The sequence below is a fragment of the Geotrypetes seraphini genome, chromosome 12 (assembly GCF_902459505.1).
Source record: "Geotrypetes seraphini chromosome 12, aGeoSer1.1, whole genome shotgun sequence".
Taxonomy (NCBI): domain Eukaryota; kingdom Metazoa; phylum Chordata; class Amphibia; order Gymnophiona; family Dermophiidae; genus Geotrypetes; species Geotrypetes seraphini.
Genome location: NC_047095.1, coordinates 110326153 through 110347285, shown reverse-complemented (window position 1 = coordinate 110347285; position 21133 = coordinate 110326153). Strand labels below are relative to the sequence as shown.

The following is a 21133-nucleotide window of genomic DNA, read 5'->3' as shown; positions in this document are numbered from 1 at the left end:
GGGTCATCTTTATAGGTTGTCAGAACATAAGAACATAAGAAGTTGCCTCTGCTGGGTCAGACCAGGGGTCCATCGCGCCCAGTAGTCCGCTCCCGCGGCGGCCCATCAGGTCCATGACCTGTAAGTGATCCTTTGTCTAAAACCCTTTAATCCCCATTTTTCTTCTATCTATACCCTTTCATGGTCCTATCTCTACCTCTATCTATATCCCTCAATCCCCATATCCTTCAGGAACTTGTCCAATTCCTCTTTGAATCCCCTTAATGTACTCTGTCCTATCACATCCTCTGGAAGCGCATTCCAGGTGTTCACCACCCTCTGAGTGAAGAAAAACTTCCTAGCATTGGTTCTAAACCTGTCCCCTTTCAGTTTCTCCGAGTGCCCCCTTGTTCTTGTAGTTCCCAATAGGCTGAAGAATCTGTCCATTTCCACCTTCTATATGCCTTTCATGATCTTGTAAGTTTCTATCATGTCTCCTCTGAGTCTTCACTTCTCCAGGGTGAAGAGCCCCAGCCTTTCTAGCCTCTCTGTGTATGAAAGGTTTTCCATACCTTTTATCATTCTTGTCACTCTTCTCTGAACCCTCTCAAGTATCTCCATGTCCTTCTTTAGGTATGGCGACCAATATTGGACACAGTACTCCAGATGTGGTCGTACCATCGCGCGATACAGCGGCATGATGACTTCCTTCGTTCTGGTTGTAATACCCTTCTTAATAATACCCAACATTCTGTTTGCCTTCTTTGAGGCTGCTGCGCATTGTGCTGTTGACTTCATTGTTGTATCCACCAGTACACCCAAGTCTCTTTCAAGGTTACTTCCCTCTAGTACTAATCCCCCCATTTGGTAGCTGAACATTGGATTCTTTTTCCCTATATGCATGACCTTGCATTTCCCTACATTGAAGTTCATCTGCCATTTATACACCCACTCCTCCAGTTTGTTCAGGTCCCTTTGTAGGTCCTCACATTCTTCCACTGTTCTAACCCTTCTACAGAGTTTAGTGTCATCCGCAAATTTTATAACTTCACACTTCATCCCCGTTTCCAGATCATTAATAAATACATTGAACAGTAGCGATCCGAGTACCGACCCTTGCAGAACTCAGCTCTTGACCCTCCTCCAGTCCGAGTAGTGACCCTTCACTCCAACCCTCTGCCTTCTGCCTGCCAACCAGTGTTTTACCCATCTGTGTAAGTCCCCTTCCACCCCATGGTTCCACAACTTCCTAAGTAACCGCTCATGGGGTACCTTGTCAAAGGCCTTTTGGAAGTCGAGGTAAATAATGTCTACGGGTTCCACTTTGTCCAACTGTCTGTTTACCCCCTCAAAGAAGTGCAGTAAGTTTGTTTGACACGATCTTCCTTTGCAAAAGCCATGTTGGCTCGCTTTCATTAGCCCATTTCTTTCGATGTGCTCTCCGATGCTGTCATTTATCAGTGCTTCTACCATCTTGCCCGGAACTGATGTCAAACTTACTGGCCTGTAGTTTCCCGGGTCTCCTCTCGAACCCTTTTTAAAGATAGGTGTAACATTTGCTATCTTCCAGTCCTCTGGGATCTCGCCAGTTTTCAAGGATAGGTTGCAAACTTGTTGGAGTATTTCTGCTACCTCATTTCTTAGTTCTTTTAGTACCCTAGGGTGGATTCCGTCCGGGCCTGGTGATTTGTCGCTTTTTAATCTATTTATCTGCTGGAGGACATCCTCATGGCTCACCTCTATTGTCGACAGTTTTTCTTCTTGGTCTCCATTGAAGATCTCTTCCGGTTCTGGTTCACTGGATGTGTCCTCGCTTGTAAAGACTGACGAGAAGAACTTGTTTAACCTTTCGGCTACCTCTTTTTCCTCCTTTATCACTCCCTTTCTGTCTCCATCATTCAACGGTCCTACTTTCTCCCTCGCCGGTTGCTTTCTGAAGAACGATTTGAAATTTTTTGCCTCCCTGGCTAGCCTCTCTTTGTATTCCCTTTTCGCTCTCCTAACCACTCGATGACATTCTTTTTGCCATTTCCTGTGTTTCTTCCAGTTTTCCCCGATTTGGTCCTTTTTCCATTTCCGGAACGATTTTTTCTTGTCTCCTATCGCTTTCCTCACTTCATTTGTTATCCATGCTGGGTCTTTTGTTCGGGGTTTTTTGCACCCTTTTCTAAATCTGGGGATGTACATATGTTGTGCTTCTTGCACTGTGCCCTTGAATAGGGACCAGGCTTGCTCTACGGTTTCTGTTTTCCTTGAGCTGTTTCTGAGTTTTTTCCTCACCATTTCTCTCATAGCATCATAGTTCCCTTTCTTGAAGTTGAACGTTGTCCCTGTGGTTCTCTTCCCTTTTGCTGTTCCTACTTCTAATTTGTACTGGATCATGTTGTGGTCACTGTTTCCTAGTAGTCCTACTACTTCCACTTCCTTTGCAGGTACCCCTAGTCCGTTGAGGATTAGGTCAAGAGTGGCATTCCCTCTCGTTGGTTCCTTGACGAGCTGTTCCATAAAGCAGTCCCACTCAGCCTCTAGGAATTGTTTCCCTCGCACAGTTCGAGTTTCCAATACTCCAGTCTATCCCGGGGTAGTTAAAATCCCCCATTACCATCACGTTCCTGTTTTTGCCTTCCCGCCTCAATTCTGCTGCCAGTTTTTTGTTGGTTGCTTCCATTTGTCCAGGCGGACGATAGTACAGTCCCAGTTTTATGTCAAAGCCATTTCTACATGGTAATTTAACCCATAATGACTCCAATCCTTCCGCCTTTGTTTCCATATCCACTCCGGACGAGGGAATGGTGTCTTTTATGTATAGTGCTATTCCTCCACCCTTTTTGTGAGTCCTGTCTATTCTATAGAGTTTGTACCCTGGCAGTACTACGTTCCATTTGTTATCCTAATTCCACTATGTTTTCATGATTCCAATGATGTCTAGGTCCTCTTTTTTGGTTGTGACTTCTAATTCTTCCATTTGCGTACAAGCAATTTAAGTCCTGGCCTTTTCTTTTCCCTGCTGGTTTTCCTAGTGTTCTGCTCCTCTTGCCATGCACTTTTTGAGCTGCCAGTCCCTGATTTCTGTTCCTTTCTTCCTCATTCTTTGGTGCATCTTTTTCGTCCGCAATCTGATTTTTCGACTTCTCCTGTTCCTCTAATTCTATCTGTTTGCCCCTCTTATTGTTCATCAGTTTCTCTTGTTCCTTGGACTCCTGTTGTTCATCTTTTGCTTGTTCCCTGCCTTTTCCCCCCTCAGTATCTTCTTTGGATACTCTTGTCTGAACCGTCAACGGCAGGTCAACTGTCGGCTTTCCCCTTCTTCTTAGTTTAAAGCCTGCTTTATTCCTCTCTTGACATTGTTTGAAAGCAGCCTCGTTCCTGCCGTGCTCAGGTGTAGTCTGTCCCTCCTGAAGAGCTTGTTCTTCCCCAAAAAAGTTGTCCAGTTCCTCACAAAGTGGAATCCCTCTTCTTCGCACCATCTCCTCAACCATGCGTTTATTACTTGTAGCTCTGTCTGCCTCTTCACGTCTGCCCTCGGTACTGACAGGATCTTTGAGAAAGCTATCTTCTGTGTCCTCAGCTTCAGTTTCCTTCCAAGGATCTTAAACTGTTCAGTTAGCGTAGTCCTGCTGTAATTTCTCCTGTTGACATCATTTATTCCAATGTGGATTATCACTGCTGTCTCTTCTGTTTCTGCGCCGTCCAGGATCCTCTCGATTCTGTCGGTGATGTCCTTCGTTCTTGCTCCTGGGAGACAGGTCACTAGCCGATCTTCTCTCCCTCCTTCTACGTGACTGTCCACTTCTCTCAGGATTGAGTCTCCCACTACGACTGCAGATTTCCCCTTCTTCAGTTTCCTCACTGGTCTCAAGTCTGTATCCTCGATGTAGTTCAGTACTTCTCTTTCAGGGTACTGGCCAGTCTTCGCCCCCTCTGCTTGCTCAATTTTTCCATGTGGTCCTTCATCCTTGGTGTCTGTTGGTTCCTGTCTTCCATCTGTTGGTCCCTGTCCTCCATCTCATGTGGACGTAGCTTCCTCACTCCAGCGCTGCTGATGATCCTGCACTTCCACCTGCCTGTAGACCTCCTCGATGAATCTCTCGAGCTCCCTTACTAGCTCCTCGATGTGGCTCTCTCTTGTGGGATCTTCAGCTGTCTTGAACGGTGCTTCCAAGATGTGGAGCCCCTCCAGCTCCTGAACCCTGTACTGCAGTCGACCAACTTCCTTCTTCAGGCTTTCCAGTTCCTGACACCAACTGCATACGTATGCCTGCCTTCCCGAGGGGAGGTAGTCATACATATGACACTCCGTGCAGTATACTGGGAAGCTCCTCCGGGTTCCTGCTGCTTCCATTTTCTTTCTTCGCAATCCACTAGATGCTGTCTCCCCTGGTTATAGGTTATCCTATGGGGTCCTCTTACAGCTCCTAGTACCATTAACCGGTCTCTCTGCTGGTCACCACCGGACCCTCTGGTCACTCAACAGTCACCCTAAGCCTTTGTGGGGCCATAGCCAGTCCTTTGCTCCCTACCCTTTTATGTTCCCACAAGTCCAGGATGCTCTTCAGTGGTCCCTCCATCAGTTGTCAAGCCTGGGGTACTCTCCTGGTCACCCCCAAGCTCTACCAGGCCCTCCAGCTACTTCACTCCTGAACTGGTCACCACCAGTCTTCCTCAATGGTCACTCCACCTGTCAAAGTCAGCCAGGACTCCACTGGTACTCTAGTCATTCCTCAGACTCTCTAGTCACTGGTCATTCCCTGAGAACTGGTGCCTAGGACAATCTTTTGCTGAGGACTCTCCTAGTCCCTCAGACACTCTGTCACTTGGTCCTCTGCTGGTCATTGAGCCTGAATGCTCTCCAGTTGCTCCAAGCTCTATCAAGTAGGCTAGGGCAGGGTCTCTTTCTCTCACTGCTACACCGTGCCCCTGACCGCAATGGACAACTCCTCTACTACACTGGGCCCTCTGTCAGCACCGGCAAGTACGTTTTGAGGGCTTTCTGGAAATTAGAATAAAGCCAGCTCTCCTTCTCCCAAGGTTTTCCCAGGCTCCCGATGAAGCTCTTATTCTTTCTGGATCACTGATCTAGAGCAGTCCTTTTCAGCACATTACTTCACTTAGGGTAAAAGAACATCTCCCAGCTGCCTTTGCAAGATCTTATGCAAATGAGTTTTACACACAACTTCTCAGGCTCCCTGTGCAGGTTTGTAACAGGCATCTCACCCTGTCACACTCCCTAAGCCAGGTGTGTACCACTTCCTTTACTTCATCACGCTTTGTCTTTTGCTCTCCCGGTCACAGTGAAGCACCAATGTCTCACCACCGGTACAATTCTCTCCAGAATTCTCAGATCTTCTTCATACTGACTCAGGAATTGGGTCACAACCTCCACATATCGTTGCTTGTGCAGATCAGTGAGCTGTTAGGAAACCCTTTGTGTGCAGACTTTCCTATATCCCAAGTCATCATGCATTATGTCAAATGCAGATTCATAGCTGATATCAAAATTTGTAGCCAATCGGGGATCCAAGATGGCCGTGGACACGGTTTTCTGAGCAACTGCCCGCAAGTCTCACCTTCTAAACTTTCTTCCCTGCGGTTTTCGCTTTTGATGAATAGCAGCTATGCCGAAGAGGAGAGGAAAGGGTGTCCCTGGAACCTCGCGGCGCCCTGAAGTGCTCTCCTCCGGCAATATTGAAGACCTGCTGAGGCGGATGCAGGGCGCCATAGGAACATCGGCATTGCCACAGCCTGAGACGCTTCCGGGAGACAGAATGGAAGCGTCGTTTCGGGTGCATGAGATCTCGTTGAGTCCCGACGTGAGAGCTCCTCCTCCCAATCCCTGTGCCACTAGCTCCCCGGGGGTAGAGAGGCAGTCGTAAGCCGGCATGCGATCTCCCCCCCAGGTTCCCGGGAACAGCGAGAGAAACAATGACTCAGGTTCTTTGAGTTTGCAGCAGAGCCTGAATGCCCACGAGGATGTTACAACACTGGACTTAGTACCGACCCAGGAGGAGTGTGGAGGAGAGAAACCTTTGGTTGGTGAGCCAAACTTTTCATTACCAGATTTGCAGACTTTTAATAATGTAAAGCCCCAGGAAGTGACTTTGGAGGCTCTGTGGGACTTGACTGCCAAATTGGTCAGAACAGTGAACACTAATTACTTTCAAATTGAGGCAAAAATAAAATCTCAGGATAAAGAAGTTCTCCAGATAAAACAAGATCTGGGTGAATCAAAATTAGATATCCAGAATATTAAAGATCAACTTAAGTCTTCCAAATTACTTCAAGAGACTTTAATTAAAGATAATGTTAATTTAAGAAGGAAGATAGAGACATTTGAAAATTTCTCCAGGAATAATAATCTTAGATTGATTAATTTTCCTCGAATCTTAACAGTTACTCCAAGAGAAATGTTAAAACGCTATTTGTTGGAGATATTAGAAGTTCCGAAAGATTCAATGCCTCCTTTCACCCAGGTCTATTACTTGCCGAATAAAAATCAAGTTCATCAGGAAAGGAATCAAGATCCAATTGATGTGTCTGCTTTACTTGAACTGTCAGATAAAGAAAGTGCAATACCTGCAACATTGATTGTGTCCTTAGCTATTACATTGGACAAAAATTGGCTTCTGAGATTATTCTTTAAAAATAAAGAGAAAAAGTTTCTTGATCTTAAGATACAAATGTTCCCAGATTTAACAAAAGACACACAGAGGCGTAGAAGAGAGTTCTTACTACTAAAACCTGGAGTCTTAGCTCTTGGAGGCACTTTTTATCTTCGTCATCCCTGCAAATGTATAGTACAATATAATTCTCAGAAATATGTTTTCTTTGAGCCATCCCAGCTAACGGCTTTTCTATCTATGTCCCCCCGGGAAAGGGAAAAGAAATGAGGGCTTTAGTATATTAGACGCCTGATTATCAGTTAACCATGTTCCACGTATCCTAGTTTAATATAGTTTCCTGTTATTCCGTTTGTGTTGCATCATGGATCTTATTGTGGACTTGAGTGGTTAAGTAATAATTTGTTCTTCATAAAAATGGATTAATGTGTTAATTTTTTTTTCTTTTGCTGTAATCACTTTCTGTACAAGTGTATCTTGATTTGTTATTTGAAATTATAAATAAATAATTAAAAAAAAAAAATTGTAGCCAATCGAGATACCGTTATCTGTCAGTCTTCTCTAATCAAGGCATCTGACCTGTCAAAGTGCTCTTGTGTGCGCGATGTTGATGGGCAATCAGAACGACCTTCATCTGTTATACCTGTTCTTCTCGCTTTAAACTTTTTACCCACACACAAACCTTTTGTTGGTGCTATGTCCATACCGAGTCAATATCCGACAGTGAATTTCTACAAGTTTTACTCCCTCTGTCCAAAGAAAGTGTACTTCTGCATTTTGCAATTGAGTGTCCATGTTTCTGACCTTGTGGTTGTCATGCAAATAATGTTTGAGCACTGCACTGTGCGAGGATGAAATATCCAAAAACAGTATATAGATAAAGATCAGAATGGTTCATCCAGTCTGCCCTGTAATCACATGCATTACAATTTTATGATTAAATTAAAATGTCTTTTTTCTTTGTTATTTCTGGGCCATAGACCTTAGAAGTGTACACGGTACTGTCCTTAGGTTCCAGCTACTAGAGTTGCCATTGAAGCTCACTCCAGCCTATCCAAACCATCTCCTTTGCTGGATTCAGACTGTGAAAGATTGCTCATTCATATTCTAATTAGCAATCCTTTGTGTTCATCCCATGCTTTTTTGAATTCCATCACAGTTCTCCTCTCACTCAGGAGGGCATACCAAGCATCCACCACCCTTTCTTTGAAAAATAATTTCCTAACAATACTCTTAAGCCTACCACCCCTCAACCTGAGCAGCCAGGTTTGCTCATAGGTGGGTAAAAAGAATCTGAAAAATAACACATGACAAAAATGCCATAATGAATTATCAAAAGATTAGTTGTGTCATCTGGGAGATCTTTACAGACGCCAAACGCTGGCATTCTGACAAAGAATCTCAATCTGATAATTTGTTGCTCCCCAATATGTACCTTTTGTCCTGCATGACATCATTACTTGTCAGCCAATCGACTAACAGAGGCTGTCCTTAGCTTTGGACAAAGGAAATTCCTTTACATAGTTTTTTAAACTCAAAGACATAGTTTTTAAAGTCATATTTTTGTTTATATTAATTTCTGAATATGCATAAACCCATTATTATAACATAGCCAAAGAAAACTTTAAATCTAAACCTGCTGAAAAGTTCATGTTCCTGTTAGTACAATGAGAAGAAGGAGGGGCTATTCCTCCCCTACTCTGAGCTTTGCAAAAACTGACAGTTTCAAGTTTCACTGACACACACACACACACACACACACACAGAAGACCCAGATCCCTTCCTATACTAGAGGTCAGAGGGCTTCCATGGTAACAGTGTTCCTGGCTTTAACCTAACCATTTCCAGATGTTGCCTAAGGTTTTCTTCTTAGAGTTTCTTACATCTTGTATATATATAAAACATTTAAATATAAGTACAAATCATTTTCTCACATCTCATTTATAGCATCAATCATTCATTTGAGGCCCCATTCACACATCCAACACAGTATATTACATTCATACTTAATACATGTTATACTCCATTTTGGAATATAGAATTTAATATGCTCTTCCTAACCGGCCTAAGCACATCTGTTATCAATTAGAACCATGAGGCTCAAAGCGGGAAATGAACAAAGACAGACAGAGAGAGAAAGAAACATGAAGGCAGTTTAATTCCTCTGGAATTGTGTCCTGATTTCCCTTATGGTCTTGCTTCACTGAACAATTCACATAAATATAAAATTCCCATTTTCCTATGCTACACATCAATTTCCTGGTCTTTTGTTAATTAACCTGCCTTCTCAAAGCTTTAAATGTGTTTGCAAGTATATAAGACCCTCTGATCAGAACTAGGGAGGTCTCTGTCATGCCCTGCTAATGCTTCTGCGTACTGTGCGCCAAACCAGGCTTCTTCAGCCTTAACTCCTATGTACTCTAGTTTTACTAATTTTCCTTTTCTGGAAAAGATTTGGTCCTATATTAATACCTTTTAAATATTTAAATGTCTGTATCATATCATCCCTGTCCCTTCTCTCCTCCAGAGTTGAGATCTTCCTCTTGACCACTTCAAGTCTTTTTATATCCTTGGCCAGATATGATCTCCAAAACTGAACACAATACTCCAAGTGGTCCTCACCAAATCTGTACAGGGGCATCAATACCTTCTTTCTTCTTCTGGTTAAACCTCTCTTTATACAGCCTAGAATTATCCTGTTTGCAGGGATTTATTGAACAGATCTATTAGCGGAGCCACCAGACCTCTCTGTGCTCTTTCAATATCTTGCGATGGATCCCTTCTGGTCCCATGTCTTTGTCCACCTTCAATTTTTCAAGTTGAATGGCACTTGTAATTTTTGCCTGCCAATTGTGGTCCTTCTCCAGAATTTTCTTTCTTGAACATAGAGTGGAAGTGTTTGTTTAGCATGTTTGCTTTTTCCTGATCACTCTCCATATACCAGTTTATAGCATCTTTCAGTCTTGCAATTCCATTTCTTGTCTTCCTTCTTTCACTAATATGCCTGAAAACATTTTTGTCTCCCTTTTTTATATTTCTAGCCATTTGCTCTTCCACTTGCACTTTTACCATATGTATCTCTCTCTCTTGCCTTTTTTCATTTTCATCTGGTATTCCTTTTTGTGATCCTCTTCTTGAGTATTTTTATATTTCACGAACACCAACTTCCCTTATATCCTCCCATCTTATTTGCCAATACTCTGGGTTTTAAAGAAAGAAAAGCTTTCCTCCTCATCTGGGTAGATCTAGCTACATCAGGAAATATTTGTACTGTATCCCCATAAAACTTCACTTGTTTATTTTGAAAATAAGCCTTCATAATTAGACTCTTATCTGTCTTATTAAGAAACGTAATTAGTAATGTAGACCGATTCAGTATAGTATCTGAAGAATCTTCTAAAGATTTTAATCAGTTGCTACCAGTTGGTCTACTCCTTTCTCAGAGCCTACTTTTTTCTTTTGTGGGATGTAGTAACAATTTAAAATAGGTATGGAATCTGAGTTTGGAAGTCCCAAAACCTCCTTTAAGTATTTACAAAGTAGTATTTCTGGTGAGATAAGGTGGGTTTTTGGGAAATTAATCAATCTCAGATTTCTAGACCTAAGTAAATTCTCCATATTTTCAAATTTTGAATGCATTATTTGTGACTCTTTGATAGCAGAGGTGGATACCTTCTGCAATGTGGAGATTTGGGACTCAGACCTTCAGACACATCTAGAATTTTCTAATTTGAATCTACATTGTCATTGTCAAATTTCTGAACAACCTTCGTGGAAAATTTTTCATTTTTTTTTGTAACTGATATTAACATCCCCTCAACTCTAGTATTAATAAGCCAGATATCTTTTAGGGAAACATCCTGCGGAGGCTCAGGTGACATAAATCCAGCGGCCCCTTCCTCTTGCAATAAAACCTGAGGCATAGGTTGAAAAGTAAGAGTTGAAGATTCCAAATGAATTAAGTCACTTTGAGTCCTACTGGAACCACTTCGGTTGCAGAAACACAGGAGTCTTTAGGTGGGGGAAGAGGAGTTCTTTCCAAGGGACTGAGTGAAGCTCCCGATACAGTATGTAAATCCCCCACTGGGATAGACATACCATTGGACTGTAGAATATGAGGATCCATGGGTCCAGACACTACCGGTGTGGAGCTTTTGGGTTTGACTTTCCATTTCCCCATTACAAAATAAGGGGAAAGGAATATGAAAATACAATCACCAAAAATAAAACTCCACAGAAAGTACCTGAGACAATGTGGCTCCACACGGCTCCACGCAGCTCCCAAGGGGCCTGGTGTGCCCCTTAGGGCAAAGCCCTGTAGCCATGCCCTGCGGCTTGCCGCAGCCACAGCGTCTTTTATTGTAATCAAGGCCCCCACTGATGTCACTCCCTCTCCTTGGCGGTGCCTTTTGAAAAACCGGCACAATTCAGGGAGAGCAGGAAACAAAGGAGCAAAAGTTCTGTGAACCCTACTCCTCAGGGGGACAACGGTCCCTCGCCAGCACCTGGAAAGGTAGGTAGCCCTCTCTTATTTACTTATTTATATGTTTTGATTAATCTACTGTCTACTTTTAAGTGCGTTTTCATGTTTGCAATTTATATATATGCTCCTGATTTGATTAATACTAAACATGTGCATGTTAGTCTATGGACACGTTAGAGTTTAGTGCGCGCTAATCGGTTAGCACACTTTAGTAAAAAAGGGGGTAACCAACTCTTTTACAAAGGTGCACTAAGCTTTTTAGTGCGTGCTAAATAGCGCGCGCTAAACAGTAATGCATATATGTTATCCTATGGATGCATTAGCGGGAAGTGCGCGTGTTGATTGAGCACGTGCTAAATCCACGCTAAAACACTTAGCACGCCTTTGTAAAAGAGGCCCTAACATGCATGCATTAGCGTTTAGCGCGCGCTAATTGGTTAGCGCACCTTAGTAAAAGAGGGCCTTAGTTTTGCTAAAGTAAATGGATGTTAGAGCGATAAAAGTTTAGGATAAAAACATTGCATTCATTGTAGTTGCAGTGCTTTTACTTTTAACTCAAAAAGTATTATATTAGACAATTACTGTGGCCCTCTTTTACTTAGGTGTGCTAACCGATTAGCGTGCACTAAACGCTAACATGTGCATGTTAGTCTATGGACACATTAGCGATTAGCACGCGTTAATTCGATTAGTGCGCGCTAATAGGTTAGCACACCTTAGTAAAAAAAGGGGTAAATTTTATAAAGGACTTTTACTCATATAAGTGTGCTTGTGAATCATTATTAACCCATGATGGCTAAAAGATGTTCAAGAACTGAGTAAAAGGTTCCTTCAAATCAGACCAGGTTGCAATGTTACTGGTGTCTTTTAATTGGGTTTGCAGATGTTGATCAAGGGAATCTCTGTCACCCGTCATCATTTTCATTATGATTCATATTTGAAGCAGTGATGGTCTAATTCATCTCTTGCATCTTCATCTTCATTTTCATCATCGTACTGTTCAATTGCAGAGAAGGGTTTCTCAAATATGGAGTCATTGTCTGTTGTTCTAGCAATACTTCATCTGACTATACAGTATACTCTGAATATCTTTGAGAACTGAGATAAGAATGTCAAATGTGTGGAAATTCTTCAGTTTTAAGGTCAGACAAGCTGACTTCTCCTCTAAAAATGCTACCAATCCAGTGAACAGTCCATTGGGTGACTAAAAGTATGATCTCCTAGAGATATACATGTTAACTAAGAACTGTAACCAGTTTCAACTTTGTCTCTACTTCAACATAACCCAACTTATCACTGTCCTTTTGTCTGGAGAGCAGTAACCAGTTCAAACTATTAAGGAAGACCTGAATAGGAACATTTCTCAAGACATTATCCAATCAGCTTGAATGACTAATTTCAAGTCAAACTTATTTCATATTATCTTTATTTCATAGCTCATATTCACTGCTATATTCTACTGAGTTGCTTGTTAATTAGAAAAAAAATTATTGGTGTAAAACTGACTCAGTTTTGACAGAAAAGTAACATTCTGTTTGAAAAGTCATAACCCAGGGTTGTCTCAAGTAATTCAGATTTTTTTATTCTTAATCATTAGATACCGCCACAGTCCAGATGTAACCCGAGTTGCCTTCCTGGGTCCAGGAAATCAACCAGGGAAGGAGAACCCATCTGCTGCTATGACTGTATCCCCTGTCCAGAGGGAGAGGTCTCCATCCACACTGGTGAGAGATTTCATGTTATAATGTGTCATGATCTTGGGCACTTTTCATTTACTTTCAGGCTTATATTCATTCTTTATTGAAGATTCAACATAGGCCAGCAAATAGATATCACTCCTGCTTTTTCAAAAACTTTGAATCAAGCAATAGAGAAATTCTATATTACAAGTCCCAGGGAATCCATAGAAGACACAGAGTGAGCCTGGTCTTCAAATGAATCACACTTTAATAGCCATGTCGAATCCACCGCATGTTTAGATGACATTCTGTATATGCTACATTGCTTGCTATTAAAGTGTGGTTGGATTGAAGACCAGGCTCACTCTACTTCTTCTATGGTTTTCAAAAACTTCACCAGAATTGAGAAGGTCCTGATCTGGCCATCTAACTTGCAATCTCAGTGGTCTATGTAAAATGGGTTTTCACATGTCCTGGTGCAGTGATAGGCAAACTCAATCAAAAGAGCCAAATATCAGCAGTACAATGATTAAGATTTATTTTGAGAGCCAAATTTCGTTTCAAGAACCATGTTTTTAGGAGTTGGTTTAAACTAGCTACTAACATTAAATAAAACCAGATATCATCATCATAACAATCTTATTTGCAAAAAAATCTTTTTCTACCTTTTGTCGTTTCTACATTAATCATCTTGTCTTCAATCACTTTTTTCTAGCCAGAATCTCTCCTCTCTCTGTCTTCCATGCAGCATCAGCCCCTTCCATGTCTGCCCTCTCTCTCTCTGCCCCTGCCATCCACTCTCCACCCTCTCCCCATTCCGTATGGCATCTTCCTTCTTTCTATGCTTCTTCCATAAACTGTCTATCTTGTGCCCCATCTCTCCTTTGTACATGATTCATTTCAGCTCTGCCACCTCTCCATTTTTTCTGTCACCACCCCCTCCCCTATGCTCTGGCATCTCTCTCTTCTCTTTTCCTACTCACCCCATGCTCTGACATTAGCTCCTTCCTTTTCCCTCGGTCTGGCATACCTTCCTCCTTCTCTCCATGTCTTGGCATATCTCCCTCCCTCTCTTCCCCCATGCCCTAGCATCTCTTCCTCCCTCTCTCTCTTCCCTCCATGCCCTGGTATCTCTTCCTCCCTCCCTCTCTTCCCTCCATGCCCTGACATCTCATCCTCCCTCCTTCCCTCTAAGCCCTGGCATCTCCTTTCATTCATTCCTTTCCCTCCAGTTGGGTGCAGCAATTCTCTCCCCCTCTGCTCCCTTTCCTCCTTCTGTCACCCCATCCCCGGTCGGCATTGCAGCCCCTAAGTAGGTGCTCCAAGGCCTGGCATCATGAATGTCTTCAGGCAGCAGCAGCATTCACAATTTGCTGCTATTTCCGGCTTCGGGCCTTTTCTATTGGGTCCTGCCTTCATGGAAACAGGAAGTAGGCAAGACTCAGCAGAGAGGAAGGCCCGAAGCCGGCAACAGCAGCTAATTGCAAATGCTGTTACTGCCCGAAGAGTTAAAGGTGCCAGGCCTTGGAGCACCCAGGGCAGACCGCTTCTTTCCCTGTAGCCGGGGCCCCTCCGTGAGACGACCGACAAAACTCATTGGCAGCCACAGCACTCTAAAACAGGCTGCTTTGCAGTTTGCGGCCTTCTGCAAATGATTCCCTCTGCCACGTTACTGATGATGTCATCAGTGATGCAACAGAAGATATCGCCAGAGTGCTGCGGCTGCCCACAAGTGCTGGAGGGAGGTTTGTCGGTCTTCTCGCAGTGGGAGGGTCGACGGTGAGGGCCTGGAGTAATGATGCTGGAAGGGGGAGGCCCGGGACGATGACACTGGGGGGTGAGGTGATGACTGCTGCGATCCAGCCCTGATGGCAGCCATTCTCAAACTGCCGGCAGCTGCCCCAAAGCTTTCCCTCTGCGGCGATCTGCCCTGTCAGAAATGGTAAGTTGTGGCAGAGGACAAACTGTAGGGCAGCCGACGGCAGCTTGTGAGAATAGCTGCTGTGTCAGGGCCCTTCTGCTACTGGCACAGCCACACTTAAGTTGCTAAAGAGCCGCATGTGGCTCGCAAGCCGCAGTTTGCCAACCACTGCCCTAGTGGAATACCCTTTGTCTATTCTAAAAATATTAACTGGATATCACTAGCAAAACTAATCACACTCCTATTGTGTAAGATATATAGAATCTTTGGAAAGCATTCATACATTGTAAATGATAGCAGATAAAGACCTGAACAGTCCACCCAGTTTGCCCAATAGTTAAAAGCATTATAAATTCATGATTAAAATAAATAGCATGTTTCTTTGATATTTCTGGACCATTAACTGTAGAAGTTCATCCAGTACTGTCTTTATTTTATTTATTCAATTTTCTATACAGTTCTCCCAGGAAAGCTCCGAATGGCTTATACGAATTTATTCAGGAACACAAGCATTTTTCCCTGTCTGTCCTGGTGGGCTCACAATCTATCTAATGTACCTGAGGCAATGGGGGATCAGGTGACATATCCATTGTCACAAAGAGCAATGTAGGTTTGAACCCACAAAGTCCGGGTGCCAAGGCTGCAGTTGCAACTACTGCACCACACTCTCAGACATTGTCTGACAAAATAGCAAAACCTAGTTAACAAAGTATGGTAGAAACATAATATGACAAAACATGGTATGGTGAGAAAGCATTATGAGCATAGTTCAGCAAAACATAGCAGGGTAAACACAGTATTACAAAGCATGGCTAATATAGTATGATACAACTTGGAAAAATGGTAGAGCAAATGTGTATGATGAAAGGAAGCATAGAAGACAGGGAATGTCAAACATTGAATGGCAAACATGGCATATAGTATAGTAGGACAAAGATGGTGAATAGTATGGCATAGTGTGGTAGAATATTAAATAAAAACAAAAAACTGTGGATACAAATATTCTTGATATTCTGACATATAAAAATATGAAAATTCAATTAAAAAAGTACAATGATAAAAAATACAGTGATAAAAATCCAACCGGACCCTACACAGTCCGTGTTTCAGTGAACACCCCTTCCTCAGGGGTCCAATGGTTTGCAAACTCACATATAAAGAATTGGATTGAAACCAGTCTATTGTCTTTAAATTGTCCAGAGGGTCTGCTGCTTTATGCTGGAGTATTCTGCCTTTTGCCCTATTCAAAGAAGGTCTGGGAGCTTGTGGGTGCCCCTGTTGGTACCTCTCCATATTCAAAGTACCTTGGTTTTTGCCATGTTTAGTTGTATCTTGTTTTGGGTCATCCACCTTTTTGTATCTGAGAGGCAGTTGTGCAGTTTGAGATTTGAGTATCTTAATTTAAGCTTAGCAGTAGGAACAGTTGTATGTCAACGGCAAATGAGTGGATCTTTATTTAGTATTTTAAGGTGATGTTTATCACTTGTTTGATATAGAGGTTGAATAGCAGAGGGGAAAGGAGGGTGCTCTGCAGTACTCCTTATTTTATTGATTTAGGTTTTGATAGAGTATATGTTAGTAGTACAGTTTCAAGACAGAACATGGAGATTCAAGACAGAACATGGAGATTCGAGACAAAGGAAGGTCAGGGCCCTTAGTCAGAAGATCTGTGGAGTTGGATAAATGTACTCTCTTAAAGGGCTAGGGGAAGAGCTGAGCTTTTATTGCCTTGGCATCTCTCGGAGAGAAAAAGTGATAGTGGTTAGTGCGGATGGGCAGACTAGATGAGCCATTTGGCTTCTATCTGCCATCATGTTTCTATGTTTCTATATAATTGCTTTTCTTCTTGTGAGAAAAGTAGTCACTTTGGGGCATTGGGCAGAACTTTGGAGGCCATTTAGGCTGGTACCATATTGCGGAAGGGTTTGTAGACCATTACTAGGACTTTAAATACATATCATTTGTCAATCAGCAGTCAGTGGGCAGAATGCAACACCAGGGCAATTGGGTCTCATTTGCGGAGATTAGGAGTTGGATGTCAGATTTTGCACTCATTATAGTTGATGGAGGATTTGTAGTGATCCCATTTAGGAGCGCATTGCAGTAGTCCAGGGAGGATGAAGGCATAGATTAGCTGAGAGATGTCCGGTTCTGAGAAGTATTGTCTGATTTTTCCATCTTTGCCAGATGTAGTAGAATGATGCAGATACTATTTGGGATATATGGTCAGAGAACAAACAATTGCCATCTAGGATCACCCCTAGGCTGCATTCTTTGTTCTTGGAAATCAGGGTGGCTGATTCCCAAGAGATCAATTGGCAGGTGAGTTTGGAGTCACCTCTTCATATCCAAAGGATCTTGGTTTTTGCCATGTTTAGTTGCATTTTGTTTTGGCTCATCCACCTTTTTGTATCTGAGAGGCAGTAATGCAGTTTGGAGATTTGAGCGTCTTGGTTTGAGCTTAGCAGTAGGAACAGTTGTATGTCAACGGCAAATGAGTGGATCTTTATTTGGTATTTTAAGGTGTTTATCACTTGTGTGGTATAGAGGTTGAATAGCAGAGGGGCAAGGAGGGCGCTCTGCGGTACTCCTTATTTTATTGGTTTAGGTTGTGTTAGAGTATATGTTAGTAGTACACTTTGGGCCCTATGGCTAAGGAATGATGAGAACCATTGGAGTGCTCAATTGTTGATTCCAATATTTGCAAGTCTGGTGAGGAAGCAGGGGTAATTGATGGTAATGAGGTGGAGTGATCGATGGTACTTAAGGCAGCACTGAGGTCTAGAAGGACCAGTAACCATCATTTCCTTTGTCTAGTATGTTCCATCAGTCATCAGTAATGTCCGCTAGAACTGTTTCTCTGCTATGGAATTTTCTGAACGCAACTTGGTAAGGGAAGAGGGCATTCTGTCTGTCAACAAAGGCCTGGAGTTCTGAAAGTATGGTCTTGTTGTTATGAAGTTTGCTGGTGTCCTGGTTGTCTGGGGATAGTTTGTAAAGTTGTAATAGTTTATAAAGTTATGATAGTTTGTAAAGTCGAATTTGCCAAGGATGGTGATTCATTGGCCGGAAATATCTAGCTTGATGATGACTGGAGGAAAAGTCCATAGTCTGATATTGAGAAAGACATGGGGGAAGCTACTGCTTGCCTTGGATTGGTAGCATGGAATGTTGCTACACCTTGGGTTTTGGCCAGGTACTAGGGTCCTGGATTGGCTACCATGAGAACGGGCTACTAGGCTTGATGGACCATTGTACTGACCCAGTAAGTCTATTCTTATGTTCTTATGACTGTTATGAGGTCATCTAGAGCATTCATGGGGAAGCTTGGGGCTCTGTAGATCAGGGTAAAAGTGTGGTTTCTGGTATGACCAGTGGAGAAGGTGAGGCATTCAAAGGCATTTAGTGTGATAAGGTCTATCAGTCTTGGTATGATGTTTGATTTTAAAATGACTGCTACTCCTCATCCTTTTTTGTCTGTATGAGAGCATGCTAAAGCTTGATAGCCTGGGAGGCATGTCATGCCTAATGTGACTCCATCATTATCTTTAAGCCAGGTTTCAGTTTAAGGAGATTTTGGGCTGCAGAATGGAGAGACCTGGATGGGCTATATGGAATAAGGAGTTTATTGATAAATTCTGTCATATATGGGGCAGAGACTGAGCAAATCTGCCCAGTACTTACCTTAGTTCTTTAATTTATACATTCATTCCATTCCATTACTGACTACTATTCCGCATGTACCTTGCAATTCTAAGCGGATTACATCAGAAGATAACTGGACATTTCCAGGAAAGAAAGTTACAATTAAGGAGCTGTTTACATTATACAATTAAGGAGCTGGTTTCATAATAAAGTTTTGAGAAGAGGGTACAAGATAGGTAGAAAAATTAAGAAAACGTCAGATGAAGCAGGAAGATTACGAGGTAGTTAAAGAGTAGAAGCTGGTTACATTGTTGAGTCTTAGGGGGATAATACAGGTAGAGATGGTGAGGGGGGGGAGTTGTAAGGAGGGAGGGGGGTTAGGCTACCTGGATAAATTTTTTGAATAGCAGGGTTTTGATTTCTTTTTGGAACGTTTTGAAGTCAGTTGTTGCTGTGAACAGGTTGGAGATGTAGGGATCCAATTTTGCTGCCTGTGTTGCTAGTAGGTGGTCGTAGATCTTTTTGTGCTGAGTTCCTTTGAAAGGGGGGGAGGAGAATGGGGATTGGGTTCTCTGTTGTCTGGATGAGAGGTTCCGATTTAGGCGGTTATTTAGGTGGGTGAGTGCAGTTCCGTTTAGTGCTTTGAATAGTAGGCAGTATAGTTTGAAGGCAGCAAAATTGAATGCGGGCTTGTATAGGTAGCCAGTGATGTGATCAAATTTTCCAAGTGAGTAGATCAGTCTGAGGGCTGTTTTCTGTACAGTCTGTAGTTGTTTTATTAAGTATGTGGAGCATGATATGTAGAGGATATTTTTTCTAAATAGAGATCCTCTGTGTTCATCCCATGCTTTTTTGAATTCTGCCACTGTTTTCATCCCTATCCTTCCTCTCCTTTAGAGTATACATATTCAGGCCTTAACTTGAAAAACTGAAGGTGGACAAAGCGATGGGACCAGACGGGATCCATCCCAGGATACTAAGGGAGCTCAGAGAGGTTCTGGCGAGTCCTATTAAAGACTTGTTCAACAAATCTCTGGAGACGGGAGTGATTCCTGGGGATTGGAGGAGAGCGGATGTGGTCCCTATTCATAAAAGTAGTCACAGGGATGAAGCAGGAAAGCACAGGCCGGTGAGCCTCACTTCAGTTGTTGGAAAAATAATGGAAGTTTTGCTGAAAGAAAAGATAGTGTACTTCCTTGAATCTAATGGGTTACAGGATCCGAGGCAACATGGCTTTACAAAAGGTAAATCGTGCCAAACGATCCTGATTGAATTTTTTGATTGGGTGACCAGAGAGCTGGATCGAGGACATATGCTAGATGTAATTTACTTGGATTTCAGCAAAGCCTTTGATACAGTTACATTACATTACATTACATTAGTGATTTCTATTCCGCTTGTACCTTGCGGTTCAAAGCGGATTACATAAGAAGAAGCTGGACATTTCCAGGAGGGTACATGACATTTAGGGTAAGACATAGTTACATAATGAGTATAGACTTGGTAACATTGGATGAGAGCAGTTATATTACATTACATATCAAATCTTTTTCCGGTTTTTGGTCGGTTGAGGATTTGGTGTCAGGGAGAGGGTAACCTGGTCGGTGTATGTGGAAGAGGAGATTAGGTGTTATGAATATGCTTTTTGAAAAGTAGCGTTTTGAGTTCTTTGCGGAATGCTTTGAAGTCAGATGTTGAGGTTAATAATCTGGTTATGGAGGGTTCGAGTTTTGCTGCATGCGTTGCTATGAGGTTATCGTAAAGCTTTTTACGATGAGTGCCGTTGAGTGGTGGGTATGAGAATGGTGTCAGTGTTCTTCTTATTCTGGGTGGAAGGTTCCGGTGTAGGCGATCGATTAGATAGGCAGGTGCTGTACCGTTGAGTACTTTGAAGATTAGACAGTATAGTTTGAATTGGATTCTGGCTCTGATCGGTAGCCAATGTGAGTCTAGGTAGGCGTTAGTTATGTGGTCATATTTTCCGAGGGAATAGATTAGTCTGAGAGCCGTGTTCTGAATGGTCTGTAGTTTTTTGATCATTTTTGTAGGACATGGTAGATATAGGATATTGCAGTAGTCCACAAGTCCTAGTACCAGGGATTGAACAATGATCCTGTAGTGTTCTTTGTCGAAGAATTTCCTTATTTTTCGTAAGTTGCGCATTGTGAAGAATGCTTTTTGGGTAGTTTTGTTGATTTGAGTCTGCATAGTGCAGCATCTATATATCAGCACTCCCAGGATTTTGAGGGAGGTCTGGATTGGGTATTTGGTAGTTTTGATTTCCAGGTCTGATATGGATGGGATTTTGTCCATTTCAAGCATTAAGAATTTGGTTTTATCCGAGTTTAGTTTTAATTTGTGGTTTGTCATCCATTTTTCTACTTCGTCCAGTATTGTTTCCAAGTGTCCAGTAGCGGAGTTGTCTTGGGTTTCGAAGGGGAGGAGGATAGTTATGTCGTCTGCGTAACTGAAGGATGTTACGTTTAGGTTGTCTAGAGTGGTACCAAGGGAAGAGATGTAGAGGTTGAATAGAATGGGCGAAAGTGGAGAGCCCTGAGGGACTCCACATGGATTAGACCATGTGTTGGATTTCGTGTCGTTTATCTTAACTCTGTAAGTTCTTGTTTTAAGGTATCCTTGGAACCAGTTGTACACCACCCCTGAGATCCCTATTGCGTCAAGTATCTGGAGTAGTATGGTATGATCAACTAGATCAAAGGCTGCGGAAAGATCTAGTTGGATAATTAGGATCCTGTGACCTTTACTGAGGTGTTGTCGGGCTATGTCCAGTAGTGTTGCTAGTAGAGTT

At 42.5% G+C, this 21133-nt stretch overlaps 1 protein-coding gene across 1 annotated transcript in view; it reads left to right on the top strand.

Annotated features, from left to right (window-relative positions):
* The window catches only part of LOC117346012 (vomeronasal type-2 receptor 26-like), a 79927-nt gene that overhangs the window by 42369 nt on the left and 16425 nt on the right, over window positions 1-21133 (top strand). Inside the window, exon 3 of the mRNA XM_033915209.1 lies at window positions 12677-12803. Within this exon, the coding sequence (XP_033771100.1) occupies window positions 12677-12803 (127 nt within the window). The remainder of the gene's footprint in view (window positions 1-12676; window positions 12804-21133) is intronic.